The sequence below is a fragment of the Rana temporaria genome, chromosome 4 (genome assembly GCF_905171775.1).
Source record: "Rana temporaria chromosome 4, aRanTem1.1, whole genome shotgun sequence".
In the NCBI taxonomy this organism is placed as follows: Eukaryota; Metazoa; Chordata; class Amphibia; order Anura; family Ranidae; genus Rana; species Rana temporaria.
In genome coordinates, this window is record NC_053492.1 from 176,306,034 (window position 1) to 176,330,790 (window position 24,757).

Here is a 24,757-nt window from a genome sequence, read left to right on the forward strand (position 1 = left end):
GCATGTTACAGCAGTGCTGGCTGCTTCTATAAAAAGGCATGCCAAAACAGGGGCTAGGGCTGACTGACACATTACTGGCTGTCATGCTAGGAAGAGGCACTGCGAGACTCTAGGAAACCTGTAGCCAGAGAACCAGGCACAATGCCATGGCTGATCTGAGATAGCTAGTTACCTGGTGTAGTCTGAAATTCACTTTGGTTTGACTTGCACAGTGCCGCAGAGAATTGAAGCCAGAGACAGCCAGGCAGCCAACATTTTCAGATCTTGGCGAGTAATGATGGGGCTTGCAGTTCCAAGCCAGGTGCATTTTATTTACCAAGACTAGAGCAACTGTGCATGGCAACCAATCAGCTTCTAACTTTAGATTGTTTAGTTAGGCTTTGACAACATCTAGAAGCAGATTGGTTGCCATGTTTTTCCTTGCTTCCTCTCACTGCGACCCCTATTACAAGCAATAAAACCTTGACAGAAGTTCCAAGCCTTCCTCTGTCTGATTAAGGCCCCTTTCACACAGGGTTTCTGATCAGGTCCGCTGCTATCCGATCCAATCCCGTCAGTGAAATCCAGATGGATGGTGACCTGGGTTGCCAACCGGCAGCAAATTTACCGACAGTTTGTAAATTTTCAAATGCCAGTAAATATCAGGGGCTAATCCTTTCATGCTGTATCGACCTTTAAGTGTAAATCAAGCAAATTACTTTTTTATAGGTATTGTCAGTGTTTCCATATCATGTTTATACTGTTCAAATATTCACTGTGTTAGTTTTTAATAGTTCTGTAATGTCTTTGTCAGTAAATTTTCCATGTTTTGTCAGTAAAAAATGCTGAGGGAGGTTGGCAACCCTGAATCAAAGGGTTAAACATGTTCCCTCGTGTGCGTTTCTAACTGGGGGGGGGGAGGGAATGACTAGCGGAGACGACATATTGCTGTTCCTAATTACTAGGAATAGAGTATCTGTCTCTCCTCTCCTGTCAAAACAGGGATTTGTGTGTATACGTACGTACACACACACACACACACACACACACACAGTTCTGGCTCTCTTAACCTTGATCGGCAGACGAGCATCGCAGCCGTGCGCAGGCGCCTGCAACGGCTTTTAAAAAAGGTGCCGACGTACAGTTATTGCGATTCGCAGGAACGAGCCAGCCTGCGGCAGTATAATGACGGTGGCAAGTGGTTAACCACTTCAGCCCTGGACCAATATGCAGGTAAAGGACCAGGCCCCTTTTTGCGATTCAGCACTGCGTCGCTTTAACTGACAATTGCGCGGTCGTGCGACGTAGCTCCCAAACAAAATTGGCATCCTTTTTTTCCCACAAATAGAGCTTTCTTTTGGTGGCATTTGATCACCTCTGCGGTTTTTATTTTTTGCGCTATAAACAAAAATAGAGCGACAATTTTGAAAAAAAATTCAATATTTTTTACTTTTTGCTATAATAAAATATCTCCCAAAAATTTTTATATATATATATATATATATATATATATATATATATATATATATATATATATATATATATATATATATATATATATATATATATATATATATATATATATATACTATTTTTTTTCCCCCCTCAGTTTAGGCCGATAAGTATTCTTCTACCCATTTTTAGTTAGAAAAAAAAAATGTATAGCGTTTACAAAATAGGGGATAGTTTTATTGCATTTTTATTATTATTTTTTTTACTACCAATGGCGGCGGTCAGTGATTTTTTTTTCGTGCCTGCGACATTATGGCGGACACATCGGACAATTTTGACACATTTTTGGGACCAGTCATTTTCACAACAAAAAATGCTATAAAGATGCATTGTTTACTGTGAAAATGACAATTGCAGTTTGGGAGTTAACCACTTTGGGGGCGCTGAAGGGGTTAAGTGTGACCTCATGTGTTTTTAACTGTAGGGGGGCGGGGCTGGACGTGTGACGTCATTGATCGCCTTTCCCTATATCAGGGAACAGACGATCAATGACAGCGCCACTGTGAACGGGGAAGGTGCGTTTACACACACCTCTCCCCGTTCTTCAGCTCCCTCCAGGGACCGATCGCGGGACTCCGGCGGCGATCGGGTTTAAACAATCACGTACAGGTACAGGATTGTGCCCAGCCGTGCCATTCTGCTGACGTATATCAGCGTTAGGCGGTCCTTAAGTGGTTAATGTAACCTATCAACTGTACAAGTTTAACAACAAACTGAAATCTTTAAGGTGGAGGGAAGTAAAATAAAAAAATATGGCTGCATAAGTGTGCACACCCTTAAACAAATATTTTTGTTGAAGCACCTTTTGATTTTATTACAGCACTCAGTCCTTTTAGGTATGAGTATCAGCATGGCACATCTTGACTTGGCAATTATTGCCCACTTTTTTTTGTAAAATCACTCCAAATCTGTCAGATTGCGAGGGCATTTCCTGTGCACAGTCCTCTTCGGATCACCCCAGATTTTCAATGGGATTCGGGCATGGGCTTTGGCTGGGCAATTCCAAAACGTTAATCTTCTTCTGGTGAAGCCCTTTTGTTGATTTGGATGGATACTGTGGGTCGTTGTCATGCTGAAAGATGAAGTTCCTCTTCATGTTCAGCTTTCTAGCAGAAGCCTGAAGGTTTTGTGCCAATATTGCCTGGTATTTTTAACTGTTCATAATTTCCTCTACCTCGACTAAGGCCCCTGTTCCAGCTGAAGAAAAACCCCAAAGCATGATGCTGCCACGCCATGCTTCACGGTGGGTATGGTGTTTTGGTGATGCGCAGTGTTTTTGCACCAAACGTATCTTTTGGAATTATGGCCAAAAAATTCAATCTTTGTTTCATCAGACCATAACACATTTCCCCACATGCTTTTGGAAGACTTCAGATGCGTTTTTGCAAAATTTAGCCGGGCTTGGTTGTTTTTCTTTGTAATAAAGGGCTTTAGTCTTGCCGCTCTACTCCATAGCCCAAACATATGAAGAATACCAGAGATTGTTGTCACATGTACCACACAGCCAGTACTTGCCAGATATTCCTGCAGCTCCTTTAATGTTGCTGTAGACCTCTTGGCAGCCTCACTGACCAGTTTTCTTCTCAGCAATTTTGGAGGGATGTTCAGTTCTTGGTTCAGTCACTGTTGTGCCATATTTTCTCCACTTGATGACTGTCTTCACTGTGTTTCATGGTATTATCTAAAGCCTTGGAAATTCTTTTGTACCCATCTCCTGACTGATACCTTTTAACAATGAGATCCCTCTGATGCTTAGGAAGCTCTCTGTGGACCATGGCTTTTGCTGTAGGATGCGACTAAGAAAATGTCAGGAAAGACCTACAGTAACAGCTGAACTTTATGTGGGGTTAAACAGAGGCACTTTAAAATGATGGCAGGTGTGTACTGACTCCTATTTAACATGAGTTTAAATGTGATTGTTTAATTCTGAATACAGCGACATCTCCAGCTTTAAGAGGGTGTGCACACTTATGTAACCATTTTATTTTATTTTTACTTCCCCCACCCTAAAAGATTTTTAGTTTGTTTTCAATCGAGTTGTACAGTTTATAGGTCACAATAAAAGGTGGAATTATTTTTTTTTTGATAACAGAAACCTGACATTTTAACAGGGGTGTGTGGACTTTCTATAGCCAAATTATTTTTGTACATTGGTTGGGAAATCGTTAAGAAATGTATGAGTTTTTAAAAAGGCAAATGCATGGTTTTATATTTTATGTATACCTAAAATTCGGTTTGACATTTTAGGAGTTTAGAGAGTGAGGATTTAAAATGCACATTACCCCAAAAATTCATATGAGGCTATATTGACTATGTTCATGTTAAGGGTAAAATTAACCTGCCAGTTCCCCTAGTGATCTTTCATTAGGTGGCTGTTCCACAATGCACAGGAAGACCTACTTGTTTGTTAAACATTCGGTGAGTGGGGTGTCTGAGGGGTTACATACAGCTGCATATTGCACTAAACAAATTAACACACTTTCCATGTAAACCACTTCTGTTAGGTTGACCTTGATTTCAGGAAAAAATCCTGCTGCTGAACAATAAAACTCCCACAAATATTCAGGTTCATGGTTGCTTATAAAAACTTTCCACTACAGTGAAGATAATTTTTGCTGTGGCTTTTAACAGGCCTCACAGACCTGGTCATTACCATCTTATGCAAACAGAATTTAAGCAGGTTATGTGCTACCATCAATATCTTCTCAGTGTCCACGACATGTCACAGGTCGCACAGCTTGCCAACATCCATGCAATACTGATACTATTTTAAGTGGACTTGGTATGCCAAAATAGAGAAAACAGCAAAATGGTGCGGATTCTAGCTTCAATATCCACAATTTATCAAATTTTAAATGAATAATCAGATTTAAATAATTTACTGATATAGCCAAGAGAAAAAAAAAATATATACAAAACAATGCAGAACATACCTGTGTATTCCAGATGTGTACACATTTATCAAAGGAACCACTGGCCAGGTACCGGCCATCCGGACTAAAGGCTACACTGTACACAGGCTCTTGATGTTTAGTCAGCGTGTGAATGCAGATGCCTCTTTCTACATCCCACAATCTAACCGTAGAATCAAATGATGCACTGTAAAAAAAATTATGTTTAAGTTGCAGATTAAAATGACAATTTATGCTGCAAGAAAAAAACAACAAAAAAAAAAAAAAAAAAACATAAAAACACGATTTACCTTGCCAACATTAGATTAGCATTTGGATTACTTGTTCCCGGTCCAGTGGGACTCCATTTAATGGTATATATCTCTTTGTTATGTGCTTGTAAGTCATGAACACAACTATCTTGCTTCATACTCCAGATCTGTATTCAGATGATAAAAATACTATAAATATTTAGACATTGCAGTGTGTGTGTAAAAAAATAAACACAGAATTGTATTTTGTTGACCCACATTTTGATTTAAATTACAGCCTTTTAGTCTGTTGGGATTTGTCTCTACTTTGAACACCGACTTTGAAATATATGCCAACTCTTCTTTGAAGAACTTCTCAAGTTCAGTTACATTTGATGGTGACTGTTTGAGGACTGCAGTCTTCAAATCATTCCACAGATTTTCAATGGGGTTTAAGTCTGGGCTCTGACTAAGCCATGCAAGGACATTTACATAGGTTGGACTTGTGTCTTTTTTCAACCTCACCTACTATGCGCTTTTCAGCCTGAAAAGCTTACAAAAACATATTTCTATTAAAATCAATTAATGCTTTTACACTGGGGCAGAGCGCTGACAGATCGGTGAAAAAAAAAACACACCTTTACATTGAAATGAATTGAAACCTCTTCAAAAGCAGTGTTTTACTGGCAGTTGTTCCAGCACCTCAGTGTGAAAGGGGCCTGACTACACAGTGGTTGAAGTAGAAAAAGGTGAATGTCCTTGACTTGAACCCCATTAAAAAATCTGTGGAAGAAAGACTGCAGTCCACAAAGGGTCACCATCAAATTGAACTGAACTTGAGTGGCAAAGAGTGGGCAAACATTGCAATCTAGATGTGCAAAAATCGTAGAGACAAATCCCAACAGATTAAAGGCTGCAATTGAAGCAAAATGTGGTCCAACAAAATACTGGCATAAGAGAGGGGGTGTGATCCTTTTTCGCCCCCCCAACTTGGTGATTCCGTTTTTGAATATTTCTTTTTTTTTTCTGACATGTTGGCATTATATCCTTCACCTGGATGTTATATGTTACACTAGTAAATACAGCTGAATAAAACAAAAACTGTCTGTCTTAATTTCACGCTGTAAAGCAACATGGGGGCGATTCTTTTCTATACCCACGGTATACGAAGTTTAAACTATTGCCAGATGACAAATGGTTATTGTTTTCTTCTCTTACTGGTTTGTTCACAACATAAGGTGCAACCAAATGCACACACATTAATTTCAATGGGCTCCCCTATGCACGTGGAACATGCAAAAGTCACGTTGCACCAACCCATGTGGTACCACGATCTTTGACACATTTGGCACAAATGTACACGCACTTTTGCCAGATTATTGGCGGTGCCATAATAATGAATGGCACCCTTGCGTGTCTGCAGCAAGCAGCACGTTTTTGTGCTGTGAAATGCATGATTTTGCACACGCTCTCGAACCTGGTGTAATGCTGTAGGGTGCATTTTTTTCTAACTCTGTATTGTGAGATATGTGAAAGCCAATTTATATTTTATGCATACAATAAGCTGGTTAATTACACATTTTTGTGATATCAGCCCCACACACAGGCTTTTTTTGGTATACATTGTAGATGTGGTAAATGGTGAATGTTTTTTATTGTAACGGTATAGTAACAGCAAATTTACTGGGTTTAGTTTAACTGTACCTTTAAGGTCATGTCATCAGAACAGGATGCAAGAAGATTACCAGTGGGATCCCACTTTATTGCATTCACTTCATTCTACAAACAGAAACAAATGACACATTAGAATGCGCAGGTACTTCAGAACATTACTGCCATAAATTCATATTCCAAGTCAAAGGGGGGATGCAGGTATTGTAATAAAGCCACAACTTAAATTAAGCAATTTCAGTTAAAAAGTTCATAATATGGTTTAATAGATTCAAATTTGCTAAATCGCATCATGGTCAAAGAAATGTTCTTTCTTTGAGCAGTCGCACTATACAGCTGTTGGCACAAGAACCACATATTTTTATGGTTTGGCCATGATGTTAAAGAAAATCTTGTATGAAGGATTGAGCCGTCACACAAGTGCAGCCCATTTGATCATGGATATACATTACCCATGCCCTTGTTCTAGTGATCTTCATTGTGCAGATCTGTCTGGAGCCACCCAACATTCTTGAGAAATCTTTCATGCTGGGTCATCATCATGTGCATGACTGCCACAATCCCTATATTTTTATTTAGGGGGATTCATACTCATTGTGACCCCCGACAAATCATCATTCAACCCCATCATTCGGTCCCGACCCCCAGGTCGAGAACCACTGACAGAGCATGGGAGCGCCCATCACCTGGACTCCTAAACAAAATGACTAGCATTACAGGTGAACATTTTAAAGAGACTGTCTGAAAAAGACCTATAACAGCTGCAGATACACCCTTTTTTAAAAGGTTTGAAACCTGGGTTTGTGGTTTCAACTACTCAATGTGGTTATAAACCTCAGAAATAAAAAAATTAACAAAATCATAATTCTATAGTGTGTACATGCCTCTATCCAAAGTACCAAGTGTGACTTCTGTTTCATGTTGCATGAGTCACTTGACAGTCTGACAACACCAGACAATCCCATGTGTGTCCGTGCCCTCCACTCAGATCCCTGATCTCAGCTGTGCAGTGTGTCACATCAGATCCCCGCCCCCTGCAGCTATGAAATGCTAAATTCTGTACTTTGAATGGCTGTAGAGAAAAGAAGGTTGCAGATAAACATGTACAACTTGCGTAGGTGGAGTGGTTTCATCACTGTGCATCACCTGGAGCTAGTCACTTCAGTAGGTGTGTATATAAGGGTTTACTGCCACTTTAAGATGGAAGATGACAGACCCAGTCCTGGCATAATTCTAGAATTGACAGATTTTTTTTCTGTCTATTTTAGACATTTTAAGCAACCAATAAGTTGAAAACTGACGACACTGGACTTACTGTGTGTCCCTGGAATGTTTTTATTGGCCTGTCTTGTCCCAATTTGCAGACATGGATGCACATATCTGTACTGCATGATGCAAATGTGTTGTTACTTTGCCAGTCCACATCTAATGCTGGTGCTGAAAGACAAATAAATTGAAAGGTTTATTGGCAATAATACACCAAATCGTTCCATATGAACAGTTTAAAAAGAAAAACAGCTTATTGTACATAGTCTCCGGGATGCTCTACCTGTGCAATGCACCAGGAAAGATTTTTTTTTTGTCCCAAAGAGCTGCAATTTTAAATATTAACCACAGAGAGTTGCTTGGTACAGTTGCTGTTCAGAGAAAGCTTCAGCTACTATTTTCATCTGCAGCTTATACAGATCAGTCAGGTATGAGATGGTGCAAGCTGGACAAATTACTACGGGGAAAAGAAAACCAAACCTAAAACTCAGGTTTAAATGCACTTTTAAGCCTCATACACACAATCAGATTTTCTGCAGACAAAGCCTTTGGCTTTTGTCCAAAGAGCGTTGGCCAAAAACGTGTCTTGCATACAAACCGCACACAATTGTCGGCCAACAAACGTAAACGTAGTTACGCACTAAGTAGTTTTTCAGCTCTTTAGCGCCACCCTTTGGCACCTTCTGCTAAAGTAGTGTTTAATGAGAATTGCTTTCGATCAAGGGCGTTTGTACTTTGAACATGTGTCCACGAGTTTATGAAAATCCGACAACAGACCGTTGTTCACGGAAAATTTTAATGTCTGCCATCCAACTTTTGTCCGCAGAAAATCTGGCAACAATTGTCCGATGGAGCGTACAAATGATCGGATTTTCTGCCAACAGGCTGTCAACACACAATTCCCATTGGAAAATCCAATCGCTTGTACGAGCTTAAGATGCACTGCAAAAAAAAAAGGCTCTAAAATTGATGTTCTAAAAGGGTAAAAAGACCCTGTCACCACCTGCGACACTGAAAACTTAGAAAGGCAATGAATATGTATAAGAACTTACAGAAACACTGCCCAATGCCAGCAGCCCTGTAATCCAAAAACATTGCATAGTAAGGCACTGCATGGTTTTCTATGCAGCAGCTTTTAATGAATCTTGTGAGTTTTTTTGTAAAAGCTGCTGAAACACAAGGATGATGTATGAGGTGGGGGACTTGTTGGTGCCTGCCAGGAAGGCTCTTCATCCAAAACTCTTGAAAGTTTTTTTTTGAAGCAGGATTGCCATCTTTTTTTTTTTTTTGATTAACAGAGTCAAAATGCTTCAGCGGGCATAGGTCCTTTACGTACTCCCAATAATTTTTTTTTGCCCAAGTTTATTTTGTGAGGAATGCCCCTGGATCCAAGAGGCCACCCATTTCATACCCCCCCCCCCCCCCAATTAGTTTGAACTGCTCCACTCAAGTAAGTGAGCTAACTAATGTGTAAATAATGCTCTGCATTTTATGTGGGCAAAACACTTTGCAATTCCATTTATTGTTCTGGAAAAGGGGGACCTGATAGTTACCCCTCAACCTCCTGAAGAAGCAATAAACAAAACATGTAGAGAAAGAACATCCATGGAGTTTGTTGTTCTGATGTACTACAATAATTTCCTGTTGGCACTCAGTTTTTCTTTTTAAACAATATGTTGAACAACTTTCAACTTTGGGGCATTCTGCAAATCCAATGTCCTTGGGCCGTTTTTGGTTGATTTGAAAAAAGAAAGCAGTGAGGAGGTAGAGTTTTGAACTCCTTTTTGTACCCTTTAGAAAACACAGATTGAACCCACAGGTCTGGGATATCTATGACCCAGAGAGGCAAACAACCATCCGCTCTTAGGAGTGAGGGCGGTCCTTCAATTTGATGAAAGCTTTTGGGAAGGTTCTGTGGCCTTTGTGGGTCAAGTCTTGTACTGAAAGGAAGGGATGTACTTTGGTTTTAAAATTGAAGCCTGGTTGGAGCAGACAGATGCTCTGGGTTTCAAGGAACTAGGGGGTTATGGGTCGTTCCACTGTGGAAATAAAACCTTCAAACATATGATTTCTTTGGTGAAATTGAAGGAAATTTATTGCTGTAATAGCTTTGTAAAGGACTGTCAGTGTCCATTACCTGAAGGTACATGCATATAACCCACGATTTATGAATACTCTGCCTGTGTCCTGCACTGTATAAGATATGTTAATTTCAAGTTGTAGCAAAAGTCTTTAACTAATGGCTCCAGGTATTTAAAAATCGGATCTCCGGATTCCTTTTAATCTCCATAGAATTATTAGTTTCTGGATTTTCCTAGTTTACTTTTTTTTTTGCATGTCCCTGGAGTATACCCAGACCAACAATAAACGTACAAGTCCTTTTTAATTGCTCTATTGAAATCAGATGTACAGTACTGTTGCAGAAAATTCTGTTAATGCTATTTACTATATAAACTGCGCTTTTCTACTGCTTTATCAAATAAGTGTATAAACTAATTGATAAAGTATAAAAAAAAAAAGTCAGTGTATCTTAACCATTTAATGACCATTCTGCAATATACCTTGATTACCGGGCCACTTTTCAGTTTCCATAGTTTGGCATAGTTTGTGATAGTTTGGCAATGGCGCTGATATGCAACACACTACCCAAAATGTATTTTCTATCATTTTGCTTTTATGGTATTCATATGGTATTAAAGTTATCCCTCGTTTTCTAATAAAACACCCAATACAAACACCCCCAATATGACCCCTTTATAAAATAGACACCAAAAAGTGATCCAATTTTTAGAAAATGAAAATGCATAATGGTATTGTAGGTGGATAAAACACCGAGATTGGTAACTGGACCTAGTGAGCGTTTAATATGCAGGGGACTATAGAATTATATGGGGAAGTGGGTGGGGTCAAAAAAAATAAAAATAAAAATCTTACTGCTGTTGCTGCAGCAGCCTGTTTACATCGGGAACTAATGATTAATTTAGAAGTTCCCATTTCTCCCTTTCCTCTGTTGTATAATAGGGCTGTGTACACCTGAAAGCACTGTGAATGGTCCCTATGACCAATCACAGCGATCACGTGGTGCAGAGCTTCTCTGACTGAATGTGTACTCACTAACTAAACACAGGCAGTCGAGGCTCCGTTCTTGGTCATTTTTGGGTGAAGTGGGTATCTGATAATTTCTGCAGCAGAGTTATTAAACAGTGCTGCAAAATTAAACACCCACCAATCTGCTGTTTAAAGGCAAATTATACCCTTTTCAAAAAAAGCTTATACAGGTAAAACAAAAAACGAATGATAATATTACAAAGCTGCACAGATTTGTAATATCTACTGGGGTCCTTTGACTACATAGACCCTTTCCTGGAAAAGGTAAACTGCAAACGTGGCTTTCAAGACATACAAACGCTACAACAGGGGTCTATTTTTTTTATGTTATTTTTTTAAATGGTACACATTTAGGAGATGTTTACAGTACTTATAGATACGCCTTATTATGGGCTAACCCGGGGATCCTCAAACTACGGCCCTCCAGCTGTTGCGAAACTACACATCCCACAAGGCATTGTAAAACTTCGACATTCACAGACATGACTAGGCATGATGGGAATTGTAGTTCCTGAACAACTAGAGGGCCATAGTTTGAAGACCCATGGGCTAACCTATAGGTAGGTATACTCCCTTTAACAGTAAATCCCAGCCACTTTAAACTCATTTCTCCAGCACTCTCCTGTTGCAGCCACCACCAAAATAATCATTGTCACAGTTCAGAGGGAACATTTCTTACATGCAAAGTTAAACACAAACACACAAATTAAATCTTACAGGTGTCTTAAGAAGCTGTGCTAAAAGACAGACTTACCAAGGTGCATAAAAAAACAAAAACAAAAAACCTAAAGAATGAATCAAATCAGAGTTTGCTTCATAATGCTAAAGTCTTCCTGAAAGCAGTTTTCTCACTCTACTATACAGTATATCAGGTATCCCTACATAGCTGTAACTAGGGTTGTCCCGATACCGATACTAGTATCGGTATCGGGACCGATTCCGAGTATTTGCGGGAGTACTCGTACTCCCGCAAATACCCCCGATACCAGAATAGAATACTTCCCCGCCGCCGCATCCCGCCGCTACGACGCATCCCGCCGCATTCCCCGCTTGGTTAATACGGGCGGGGAACATTACAGCATTCATTTGAATAGCTGTAGTCTTTCCCGCCCCGCCGCGTATAGACACTCCCCCTTGCTCGGATGAACTGTCCAATCCGGAGCAAGGGGGAGTGTCTAAACGCAGCGTGCAGCGAATCATTACAGCTATTCAAAGCTGTAATGTTCCCCGCTGTGTACAGCTTCTGTGTGCAACGGCGGACTAAGCAGGGGGCGTCAGGCCGACACCCCCCCTCCGCGACTAAAGCATGGCGCGACCGAGGAAACAGCATGATTGATGGCACGGCATGGCAGGTAAAACACAGGGTGGGCTATTCGGGGGGGGGTGTTTGCGAGCCGTACCCGAGTTATACCGGCCGCCCGGGACCCACCGCAATGATCCCCTTCTCCATGGCAGCGCAGCGCCGCGGCTCTGATACTCTCGGCTCAGCTGTGACTGTCTCTGTCTGACAGTCACACAGCCGAGTGTGAAGCTGCGGCGCCGCCTCCCACCTCCTCCTCCGTACAAGTGCTCTGCTCTGTGGGGCGCGCTGAGTCTGAAGACAAGGGGGTGTCACAGTCACTCTGCAGTCTGCACTATTGTAAAGGGGGGGGGGGGGGGTGTTCTGTATATGAGGGGATGTTCTGTATTATGGGGGGGGGGGGGGGGTTCTGTATTGTGTGGGGGGGTGGTGTTAGTATAGGGGGGGTTCTGTATATGAGGGGGGTTCTGTATTGTGGGGGGGTGTTCTGTATTGTGAGACGCCTCTGTCTGTGTGTCCCCCGCCGTGTACCGCTCCGGTCCCCGTCCATGCTCTATTCCTGTATCCAGCAGTGCTGTGCATCAGTACCCCTCCATGCTCCGCTCGTGTCCCCCGCCGTGTTCTGCTAGTATTTCCCCGCCGTGCTCCACTCGTGTCCCCCGCCGCGCTCCGCATCGGTCCCCCTCCATGCTCTTCTCCGGTCCTCAGCTCCTCTCTGTGTACCGCTCTGGTCCCCGCCGTCCTCCACTCCCCTCTGTGTATCGCTCCAGTCCCCCGCCGTGCTCCCCCCCCCCCCCCCCCCTGTCCTCGATCTGTCCGGATGGAGAGCGGAGGAAGGAGCCCTTTTCTGAATGAACAGTCAGTGATCACTGACTGTCCATTCATAACTGAGCATCATAACTGTGTAACGATGTCTCAGTTTATGGATGTAGAGAAGCCGCTGTCTCCTTTACATTCATTTACAGCGCAGTTGAGCCTGCAGAGAAAGGGACTGGGGAATCTGTGTCCTTAGTCCCTTTCTCTGTCTCAAATAGGAGATATTAGGGGTCTGTTAAGACCCCCAATATCTCACCAAAGCCCCCCCAACAGAGCTGCTAAAAACAAAAAAAAAAATTGTAAAAATAATAAAGTTAAATAAATAAAAAACTGACACCGCCCCCCCCCAAAGAAAGCATTGTGTATATATATATATATATATATATATATATATATATATATATATATATATATATATATATATATATATATATATATATATATATATATATATATATATATATATTAGGGTTGTCCCGATACCACTTTTTTAGGACCGAGTACAAGTACCGATACTTTTTTTCAAGTAGTCGCCGATACCGAATACCGATACTTTTTTTAAATGTGTCCCCAAATGCAGCCATGTCCCCCCCATATGCAGCCATGTCCCCCACATATGCAGCCATGTCCCTCTAGCCATGTCCCTCACATATGCAGCCATGTCCCTCTAGCCATGTCCCTCACATATGCAGCCATGTCCCTCACATATGCAGCCATGTCCCTCACATATGCAGCCATGTCCCTCTAGCCATGTCCCTCACATATGCAGCCATGTCCCTCTAGCCATGTCCCTCACATATGCAGCAATGTCCCTCTAGCCATGTCCCTCACATATGCAGCAATGTCCCTCTAGCCATGTCCCTCACATATGCAGCCATGTCCCTCTAGCCATGTCCCTCACATATGCAGCCATGTCCCTCACATATGCAGCCATGTCCCTCTAGCCATGTCCCTCACATATGCAGCACTGTCCCTCTAGCCATGTCCCTCACATATGCAGCAATGTCCCTCTAGCCATGTCCCTCACATATGCAGCAATGTCCCTCTAGCCATGTCCCTCACATATGCAGCAATGTCCCTCTAGCCATGTCCCTCACATATGCAGCCATGTCCCCCACATATGCAGCCATGTCCCTCTAGCCATGTCCCTCACATATGCAGCCATGTCCCTCTAGCCATGTCCCTCACATATGCAGCCATGTCCCTCACATATGCAGCAATCTCCCTCTAGCCATGTCCCTCGATGCGGCGGCGCGATGCGGCGGCAGCGGCGGGGGGGGGGAAAGGGGGGGAAAGTATTCTATTTAGGTATCGGGGGTATTTGCGCGAGTACGAGTACTCCCGCAAATACTCGGTATCGGTCCCGATACCGATACTGGTATCGGTATCTGGACAACCCTAATATATATATATATATATAATATAAAAAAAAATGAATTGTAAAAAATAACTGACAGTCCAAGCGTCAGTACTGCATATTACTGCCACTGTCAAAATAAAACTTAAAAAAAAGTATCGGTATTCGGTATCGGCGAGTACTTGAAAAAAAGTATCGGTACTCGTACTCAGTCCTAAAAAAGTGGTATCGGGACAACCCTAGCTGTAACCTTAACAGGCTCATGGATTTGCAGTGAGCGATGGGAACAATAAAGTACAATAACTGTTCACCATAGCCAAGCAAGAAGCAAAATCGACATATACAAGAAAATATGCCTTGTGCACATATCAACGCCAACAATATCAATTTATTTACACAATCTGTGGCTTGGTTCACAAAAAGGTACCAAGTATTAAAGCTCTCAACAAACAGGATCAACTAAACAAAAGTTGTGACATTTCAGAAACCTCTTAAATTGCTACAAGACTTAAGGAATTAATGAAGCATCAACATGCCATTTAGGTGCTTCAATTTCTTAGAAAGGGAGGTCAACCACGAAAGACTGCTCACTTCTAAATGAAACAAATTGGGATGAGGAGGCAAGGAATGTGAATGGTCGCCATAGGCAAAAGAATCTACTTCTGTTCCACGAGAACAAAAAATTTGACCGATCACTATGGGCACCTGCTCTATCCTTTGTCCCGTTTTTCTTTACTGCAAATTATAGACCTGTTTTTTTTAGTAGAAGCTGAAAAGATCAAGCTTCAGTCTCTTGTATTATTCCATATACAATGTTGTCTGATGGCCTATATGGGGAAGAGGCAGAAGATGGGAGGAGTAAAGTGAAGTGACCTAGTACTGCTAGATTGGACTTTCAGCATTTAAAATGTTGGTTAGCATTAGGAATGTTCACGCTGTGCAATCAGAATACACATTTTCTATAAGAAATTAAGTTTACTAAATAGTTACCCGAGTGGAAAGGAAACTGTTGTTTTGCTTCCCCTGTGTGTGCATCCCAGATAATGGTGGTCTGTGAAGAAAATGTACATACATCAGTAAACAGATTTTCCCCCAAAAAAATGTAAATATAGAGCTTTAAAATGATTCTAAACCTTTATTATTTTTAACATATTATACTTACCTGCTCTCCTGCAGTTCGTCGTCGGTTCCCCATCTTCCGGGTACCCCACCCACAGCAAGCCACTTGCTAAAGGGGGTACTTATGGGGTTTGGCTCCTGGGCTCCCCTGCCTGCACCCATGGAAGCAGACAGTGGGAGCTTGTGTCCCCCCCCCCATATGGCATTTGATTGCTCCTGCTATCAATATGCCCTGTGAGTAGGGAGAGAGCGGAAACAGAAGCTGCTCTTGTGCACACATCTAGTTTGAGATCGGGCTTAGATAAGTGTGGGGGAGGGGGATCTTGAACAGGGTCTTTTTTTACCTTAATGCAGAGACAGCATGGAGAGAGACAGTGTTCTGTGCATCCCCATGCAGGCAATATCACGGATATTGACTGGGACAGAGCTGCTGCACAGACACAACCGCTGTGTCCAAATATGACATACGGGTGGATGAGTGTCCCTGAACGCAGACAGTTCGAGTTTGGGGACACATGTGTCATATTGGGGCTTTGAGGCAATAATCAACTGAAATTTGATACAAGTATCAATGGAAGTAATGAGGAGACAATAACAACGTCTGTTTAATAAAACTTCTCCTTGGGAGAAGATGTCCACCACCTAAAGGACACTAGCAAAAATCACAGGCCCACAGAGTGGATTGGGTAATAAGAGCACACTGGCGTTTTCCAGGATTTTTTTTTTTTGCCTATGTCCAATCACTTGAAAAACATGGTTTATGCATACAAGTCCTGCATGATTAAGATTAAAAAAAAAAAAAAAAAAAAAAAAGTAGTCTCTGTACCTTAATATAAATAAAAAAAGGGGGGGGGGGCAACTTTTCGTGCAGAGGACTTCCTATGCCTGACTTTAGAAAGCTTCTGAAACGTGCTAGTATTTAACAGGTTTAAAAACTACTCGCAAACATGTGAAGATAATTTGTCTTGTAAAATCCTCCAAATGGTGGCAGTCAATCTAGGTACGACAGTCAGGCGGTGAACGAGAGTACTTCATGTTTCAAAGGAAAACCTTCTTTCCTCAGAGCGACTCTGAGGAAGGATTTTGAAACATGTAAGCCAGCAGTGGTCCTGAAGTCCTCTCGTTCACCATCTGTTGACTGTCGTACCTAGATTGACTGCCACCATTTGGAAGCTTTTACAAAACAAATTATCCTTATCCTCACATGTTTGGGAGTAGTTTTTATTCCGCTTTTACATTTTGTAAAGGATAATGCACAGGACTGGTGCACCCTCTTTTCCCTCTTGATTGCTAGGATACCCCTTATCCTAGAGGGCAGCAAGGCCTGAGGAATTATCTATTGAACATTAGATAATTCGGACATCACGCTCATGCGCAAAAGTATTTGTTTGCTGCCATCTAGTATTTAGCAGGGCGGGGAAGTGAAGGGCTTGGCATTTTCAAAAAGAATGATCGTCACCCAAGATGGTTAAGAAAAATGGAAGGAGAGAAAATGTAATTAACTTTTCCATATTACCTTGTCTACTCCTGCACTTAAAATAAAGTTTCCTTTCTTGTTCCATTTCAAGGCAAATATGGGTCCCTTGTGTTGCCCCAAGGTGCTTGCAAGGTTTCCTGCAGATTAGAGCGAGAGCTTATATTATTTAAAAGTTACGTGATTAATCAAATGCAGCGAGTACAGTTTACCTTTTTGCTCAGTCTCTATTCCTCAGAAATAAATATACATATTATACTTGAACACAGTGAAGGAAAAACTGCTCTGCAATATTAGGGTAACAAAAAGATTGCACGCCTCGCTTAACCTCCCAGGCGGTTAATTCCGAGTCACACTCGGGATTGCATCGCAGTAGCCTGGGAAAGTTACTTACCTTGTCCCCAGGAGCTCTGCACTTGTTACATGAAGTGTGGATATGCCAGATTAAGACTGCGTGGGGGGTTGAATCAAGATCGTGATTTTTTTTTTTTAACAATTAATCGTGTGGCTCTATACACAGCTACATTAGTCCAGCTTGGCCAATGCCACTGGAAGCTGAAAATAGACAGCTACTCCAGTGATCCCCACTTGCACCTGAATACCACTCTGAGCAGCTGCCCTTCTACATTCTGAACACATGAGGTGGGAATGCTTGTCACAAACTACAAAGAGCTGAACATAAACAAATGGTACAACTATCATTAAGGTTTGGCTTTGTCATACTAATGTAGCAGCACACCCATCTAGGTTAAAGAATTCCAGTTTCGGATAGCTTGGACCAATCCAATTATGTACATGGCATGCCTGACCAAATGTCTGGAAGCTGGAAATAATTGACAGATCTACTCCAGTGATCTCTACTTGCTTCCGGGTCCTACACCCAGTGGCTGCACTTTCTGCTTACTGAACACAGGTGGTCAGCCATGCAACCGGCACAGGCACTATTCAGAGACTGCTTTGCATTTTCTGAATGAATGCACAGCATTTTCTAATTGGACTAGGGTGAGATTGTGACCTCACCATGCCGCCTCTCCACCTTGTCCAATTAGAGAATGCTTTGTATTAACTCAGAAAATGCAAAGCATTCTCTGAATGGTGCCTGAGCCAGGCGGCCAACTTCTTGTGTTTAGTAAGCACAATGTAGAGCTGCTTGGTGCAGGACCCAGAAGAAAATGGAGATCACTGGAGTAGGTGTCTTTCATTTATTTCCAACTTCCATGGGCATCGGCCAGGTATGGAATATGCAATTTTACATTGGACTAATGTAACTATGTTTAAATCCATACCTAGAATTCTTCTTCATCATAGATGGGCGTGCTAGTAAGTCAAACCTATACATCATGTGTGCACAAATAATTTTTTTATAAAGTTTAACTAGTTCAGCTCTTTGGACATACGTAGTACATCCATTAGTTTGTGCTCCATTTCTTCAGCTGGCTCCCGACTGTAAAATAATCAAGCCGATACAGCCAAGGAGGCATTTAACCAAGCAGATCTTTGCTCTGGTAAATGCTTTGGAGAGCAGAGGAGACCCTGAGGTCTATTAGATCACCAATGTCTCCATAAAGAGTACCGGTCACTTTCCCAAACTAGTAACTTTTATATATATAAAAAAAAATGTAATGTCTGTTGCCCTGCATACACTTACAAATGCAAACACGCCCAGGGTGCGCACGTGTGTAAACTGCTAGTACGCCATTCATGAAATATTGCTGTGAACGTCAGAGTGACAGCAGTTATTCTTATACCAGAGCCGACAGGCAATTCTATACTGATGAAGTGTAAATGCTATTAAAGTTCTGCCTATGGAGATTTTTGGGTACCATTGTTTTTCGTGATAAGGTCGCATGCAAATCTTAAGACTTGCCATTTTTTTATATGCATCTGTGCAACCTTATATAATATTGTGTACACTAAAATTCTTTTTTTTCTGAAAATGATTTTTTTTACGAGTACAAAAAAAAAAAAAACTAAGATTGCTGTAGTACAGAAGTGATTAAAAACATAACTACAGAAAAGTGCTTACCATCTTTTGTCCATATTCTGGCAAAGCCATCATAGGATCCAGTTGCTAGAAGTGTTCCTTCACTCTGTTAATTTAAAACATGAAAACACTAGGATTAACCATAGTATCTACTTTACAAGTAGACTTTGACCTGATCTAAATGTACAGCTTTGTGTGGAGATTATTTTTTTATCTAAATGCACATAAACACTTTTTTTTTTTTTTTTAACTTGCAGAGTTATTCTGATGTGTGTAGTCAGGAGCTGCAATTCTGGCTCCATGCCACATCGAACAGTGTATGTGCAAACATCACTGTACAGAAAAAGTTTAGCAGAGTTTAGAAAACTCCTAAAGAAATTAAATTAGTGTCAACGTTAGTATTAAAAATAGATACATTCTTATGCATTAAAGTAAAATACCATCTGCATGGAGCTGCCCCCTGACTCCCATATACCAACCTGAGCCCAAACTCAATCCAGTGCTCTGCACAAGAGCAGAGGCTCCCTTGGCTCTCCCCACCCCACTGGCCCAGAGACAGCAAGCAGCTTGTGTTATGGGGGCCCTATCTGGGGGGGAGGGAGGCAGAAGTGTCAGCAGAGGACCCGAGAAGATGAGGATCAGGGCTGCTCTGTGCAAAACCATTGGGCAGGCAAGTATGACATTTGTCATATTAGTGTCAGTATTTTGTTTTGCTTTATTTACAGCCTTTAGTCTGTTGGGATATGTCTCTCCTAAATTTGTACATCTACACTTGCAATATTTGTACACTGTTCTCTGCAGAACTGCCAAAGTTAAAGTGTACCCTTCATACACCCAATGAAGTGAACAGTCTCAGATGATACACTGAGATGAAAAAATCCCTACATAAGTTTTACATCCATATCTGCCGTTTTCAAAATTGATATACTGTTTAGAAAGTTCAGATCATTTTAAGAAATCTTCTATTCCTGTTTAACACAGAGTGTGATGTCTGGGCATACAGCCAAGATAGCTAAAATTGCTGATAGGAGGAAAAAGGCACACGCCCCCCTCCACATAGGTAGAAACGCTCAGGAGGTGCTTTGCAACAGGGCCAGCCCCCTGTCTATTTATAGCAACCTCTCCAGACAGAAATTTCAGGCTGCTTTTATCTGATGTGTCTGAGAATTTGTCAGGAGTTATCTGGCCGACAACTGAGGAACTGTTCCGCTACAGGACTTGGCTCTTTGAAGAGAAATAACAAAACCCTGCAAATATATGTGCCCAGCTAAAATTTCATGAATTGGGTTTCCATCCACTTTAAGTTAAATTTGATAGTGAACATTTTTGGACTGCAGTCTTCAAGTCATTCCACAGATTTTCAATGAGGTTCAAGTCTGGGCTCTGATTAGACCATGGGTGCCCAGCTTTTTAAATAGTCAGGGTCACTTAAGCGACTTGGTAAGCGGGCATGGGCCACAATGAGTGGATCGGGCGGATGATAGGTCCGTGTTCACTACGCATATGCATAGTGGACACAGCCCACTCTATGCTTATGAGCCCTCTGATCCAATCCACCCCTTTTTTTTTTTTTTTAAGCAGATCAGATTGGAGGTAGGCGGGTATGAACGGACACTAGGGATGTCCTGATACTGATACTAGTATCTGTACCGATACCGAACATTTCCCCAAGTACTTGTACTCGGGGGAAATGCTCTGATGCTTCACCCGATACCTGGGCAGTCAGGGTGATCGGTGCGGCAGGGGATTCGCAAGTCTTCTCCGTGCTGCCTTCTCTCTCCCCCCCCCCCCCCCCTGCGCATTAATGTAACACACCCAACAGGTGTGTGCAGCAGGGGGCAGAATAACATTCCTCACATTAAAAGAGTGCATGCCCCACTAAATGTTTTACATCACATTACAGTGTCATAAAAAATAAAAAAATAAAAGAGAATGGCAAACTTTTTTAAATCGCTAACATGAGGAAAGGCACCAAAACTCACTTATTACAAAGTGTTTTGACTTACATTCCAATCTAAGGAGGTTACATCCTTGTTGCTAGGAACGTCTTGTCCACCCTCTCGTATACAGTGTCTAAGGACCAGCTGTGTTGAACCACTAGTGCTGTTTTCACTAAGATTCCATATCCGTGCTGTTGAATCCCCTGACCTAGAAAGGAACACATTTGTAAGGAGAACTGGGTATTAAAAAAATTCCCTCATATGGAAGAAAAAAAAAAAAAAAAACATATGTAGCAATAGATAGTGTCAACCTAATGGTAAAGTGTGCCTAAAATCAAATAAATGCCACTGTTCCATCACAGTACATTCGTGTTCGATCGCATTAATTAGGAACATTAAATACTAATGAGCTCTGGGACTGAAGTAAATGTCTATCTTCACTGTACTGTATCCAACAATATGGCCATGGTATATAAAAGAAACAAAAAAAAAAGAAAAAAATCTTACCCTGATGCCAGGAGATCACTAACTGGGTTCCAGGCACAAATAAACACTTCCGATTCATGACCACGTAATACTACTGCTTTGCTAGATGGGATTTCTACATCTCCATCAACTTCCATCATATCAGTGTGGTTATCTATTAAAAAAAAAGACAGAGCAGAAAATTCACATAAAACATTTTACAGAAATAGCTGTCCAACTTCTAAGATGATCTAATCCTCTAAGTGCAACAAAGTGAAGCTAAACATCACAAAATAAAACTGCTTAACCACTTCAGAGCCACGCTATCTTCAAAAGACGTCTGCAGCACGGACCTTAAAGCGGGAGTTCACCCATTTAAAAAAAAAAAAAAAATCTCCCCTTAGCTTCCTGCTCGTTCGGTCTAGGGGAATCGGCTATTTATATTAAAATATGTGCAGTACTTACCCGTTTTCGAGCTGCATCTTCTTCCGTCGCTTCCGGATATGGGTCTTCGGGAGCGGGCGTTCCTTCTTGATTGACATTCTTCCGAGAGGCTTCCGACGGTCGCATCCATCGCGTCACTCGTAGCCGAAAGAAGCCGAACGTCGGTGCGGCTCTATACTGCGCCTGCGCACCGACGTTCGGCTTCTTTCGGAAAATCGTGACGCGATGGATGCGACCGTCGGAAGCCTCTCGGAAACCTGTCAATCAAGAAGGAACGCCCATTCCCGAAGCCCATACCCGGAAGCGACGGAGAGGATGCGTCTCGTAAACGGGTAAGTACTGCACATATTTTAAAATAAATAGCCGATTCCCCTAGTAATAACGAGCAGGAATCTAAGGGGGAAAAGTGCCCTCTAAGGGTGAACCCCCGCTTTAAGTGCCGAGTAGACGTCTTTGGACGTCCTGTTTCCCGGCTCCCTGCGCGTCCCCGCGAGCGCGCTTCAGGGGGGAAAAAAAAAAAAAATCTGTGTTGGCCGTGTCCCTTGGACACAGCCAATCACAGATCGTGCTGAATGGCCAATCGCAGAGGCCATTCAGCACTCGATCTCGCCGTCCAATGAGAGATGATCTCAAATGTAAACATATGAGAGAGATCATCTCTCATCCCCGGCTTTCTCTCCTCACACACAGACAGCGTGTGAGGAGAGAGATCAGTTAGTGTTACAGTGAGTGAAAAAAAAAAAGTTGAAACAGTGCCCACAGTCCCTGCCAGTGCATTCTCATTGGGGCCACCTGCCCCTGCCATCAGTACCATCTGCCTGTGCCACCTGCCATTGCCATATTTTATTAGCGTCACTAGTGCCACGTATCAGTGTCATCACCAACGATGGCTAAAAGATCATTTTCAGCCGAGTACAAATTCTTGCGGCCAACGGGAGCAACGGGGAGCTCTCCGATTCGGATTCCTCCGCAAATTCAGACATCGAATCTGACGTTAACTACGATAGTTAGCAGTGGAACAGTGACAGCCTCAGAGGAGGAGGAGGGTCCGCCCGCCAGACGAAGGCAAATTGCTAAGGAGGCACCGCGTTGCCATCCACCAGTACCGCTGTGCCATCCACCAGAAACGCAATACCTCGGCAAGCAAGGTCACATACCAATGGGGTGTCACCTCAGTCCCAAAGGGTTAGGTCCCATGCCAGCCTTCCCTATTCCCTTCAGAACCCCTTGTGGCTTCCTCCTAATTCAGGAGAAGCCAACATTCCCCCTTTCACTGCCCAGCCAGGAGTCCAGGTGGACACAGAAAATGTTGCCTCGATGGACTTTTTCAATTTAAATTTTTACTGAGGACATGCTTGCCTCAATTGTGGCCCAGTGCAATCTTTATGCAGAACAATTAATATCCAGTAACCCAACGTCCTATTATGCCCGTCCCTTCCAGTGGAGAGCCCTAACAGTGGAGGAGTTTAAAAAAAATTTGGGCCTCGTATTCTGTATGGGACTAAACCATAAAAACCAAGTACATTCATATTGGTCATCCCACCCCCATCTACCACATGCCTATATTTTCCACAACAATGCCCAGGTCCAGATATCAAATTATCATGAGATTCCTAAACTACAATGACAATACCCAGTGCCCTCCCCAAAATGACCCAAATTTTGATAAACTTTATAAAATTCGGCCACTACTTAAATTATTTTTCCGAAATTTTCCCCCAGTTGTTTATCCCGGGGTAAGGCTGGGCATAAAACAATTTATTCCCACCAAAAGGGCCCGCTATGGGGTGAAGCTCTATAAATTGTGTGACCGAGCCACAGGGTATACGCATGTCTTCAATGTATACGAAGGAAAGGACAGCCAGCTACACCTCCCTAATTGCCCAGACTACGTAGGAACCAGGGGGAAAATTGTTTGGGAACTCCTAAACCCACTCGTGGAGAAAGGCCATCACTTGTATGTGGACAATTTTTATACAAGTTTGCCCCTGTTCCGAAACCTTTTCAGAAAGAACACACCAGCATGTGGCACAGTACGGACGAACCGGAAGGGCTTTCCTCAAAGCCTCGTCACCAAGAAATTAAGAAAAAGGGGAGACGGAGAGTTTACGTAATGAGGAAGTTCTGGCTGTAAAGTGGAGGGACAAAAGGGACGTGTACGTGCTTTCTACCATCCACAACAATACATTTGTTGAGATCAGACGAAGGAATGGGCGAATCCAAAAGCCAACATGTATTCAAGAATACAATAAGTTCATGGGGGGTGTTGACTTGAACGACCAAATGCTGGAACCCTACCTTTCCACAAGATGATCATACCAGTGGTATAAGAAAGTTTCAATTTGTTTAATTTGGCCATGTACAATACTTTTGTGATATATCGGAAATCCACTCCAAGACCCAAATCCTACCTTTTCTACCAGGAGGAAAATCACCACTGCTGTTTTATACCCCAGCACCCCACCAGTAAACATTCGATCCGATGTGGTTAGCCGACTCTACGAGCGCCACTTTCCAGATAAACTCCCTCCCAGACCAACAGGCCAAAAAAGATGCCGGGTGTGCTCCAGAGGAGAAGTGAGAAGAAACACCACTTTTTATTGTGCCCAATGCCCTTCCCAACCAGGCCTCTGCGTAGTTGGCTGTTTCCGCCGTTACCATACCTCACTAAATTATTAGTCACTTCCTGTCATTTACCTTCACACCCTGTATGCCTCTGCTTGCTCTGTAACTGGCCCTTGCTTGTTATTTGACCACGCTTCTGCCTACCGGTTCTGTTTATACCTCTGCCTGATCTGGAACTGACCCTGGACTGTTATTTGACCACGCTTATGCATACCGATTCTGTTTATACCTTTGCCTGATCTGGAAGTAACCCTGGACTGTTTGACCATTCTTTTTGCCTGCCTCTTGGACTGATCTTTTACCCTGCCAGTGGACTAGTGGGATTCATAGCACAGGGGTCTCACATATGTGAGGGGCTCCAGAATTGTTTTTGTTTTCTCATCCTAGATTAGGGTCTGGTTGCCCGGACGCTTCAAAGAGATTTGGGTGGGAGAAGCCTCAACCCCTGTCCCCATTCTGTCCTGAACGAGGCCCTACTTCTGCCTGCTGCCTGTAGGACCTATGCCATCATGCCTCTGCCTGTCGCATGAACTGAAATGGCACTGCTGACAATCT

The 24,757-nt window shown here is 42.4% G+C and overlaps 1 protein-coding gene across 9 annotated transcripts in view; it reads right to left on the reverse strand.

Annotated features, from left to right (window-relative positions):
* TBL1XR1 (TBL1X receptor 1) overlaps positions 1-24,757 on the reverse strand; it is a 187,778-nt gene that overhangs the window by 7,742 nt on the left and 155,279 nt on the right. For 8 of the 9 annotated variants that reach the window (XM_040349399.1, XM_040349396.1, XM_040349392.1 and 5 more), the window contains 9 exons: positions 21,176-21,308; positions 20,735-20,876; positions 18,771-18,834; positions 16,787-16,884; positions 15,142-15,202; positions 7,620-7,741; positions 6,338-6,412; positions 4,694-4,821; positions 4,425-4,590 (listed from right to left, as the gene is read on the reverse strand). In XM_040349399.1, coding sequence (XP_040205333.1) covers positions 4,425-4,590; positions 4,694-4,821; positions 6,338-6,412; positions 7,620-7,741; positions 15,142-15,202; positions 16,787-16,884; positions 18,771-18,834; positions 20,735-20,876; positions 21,176-21,308 — 989 coding nt within the window. Of the gene's footprint in view, positions 1-4,424; positions 4,591-4,689; positions 4,822-6,337; positions 6,413-7,619; positions 7,742-15,141; positions 15,203-16,786; positions 16,885-18,770; positions 18,835-20,734; positions 20,877-21,175; positions 21,309-24,757 lie in introns of those variants that run through there. The other variant, XM_040349400.1, reaches the window with a different exon arrangement.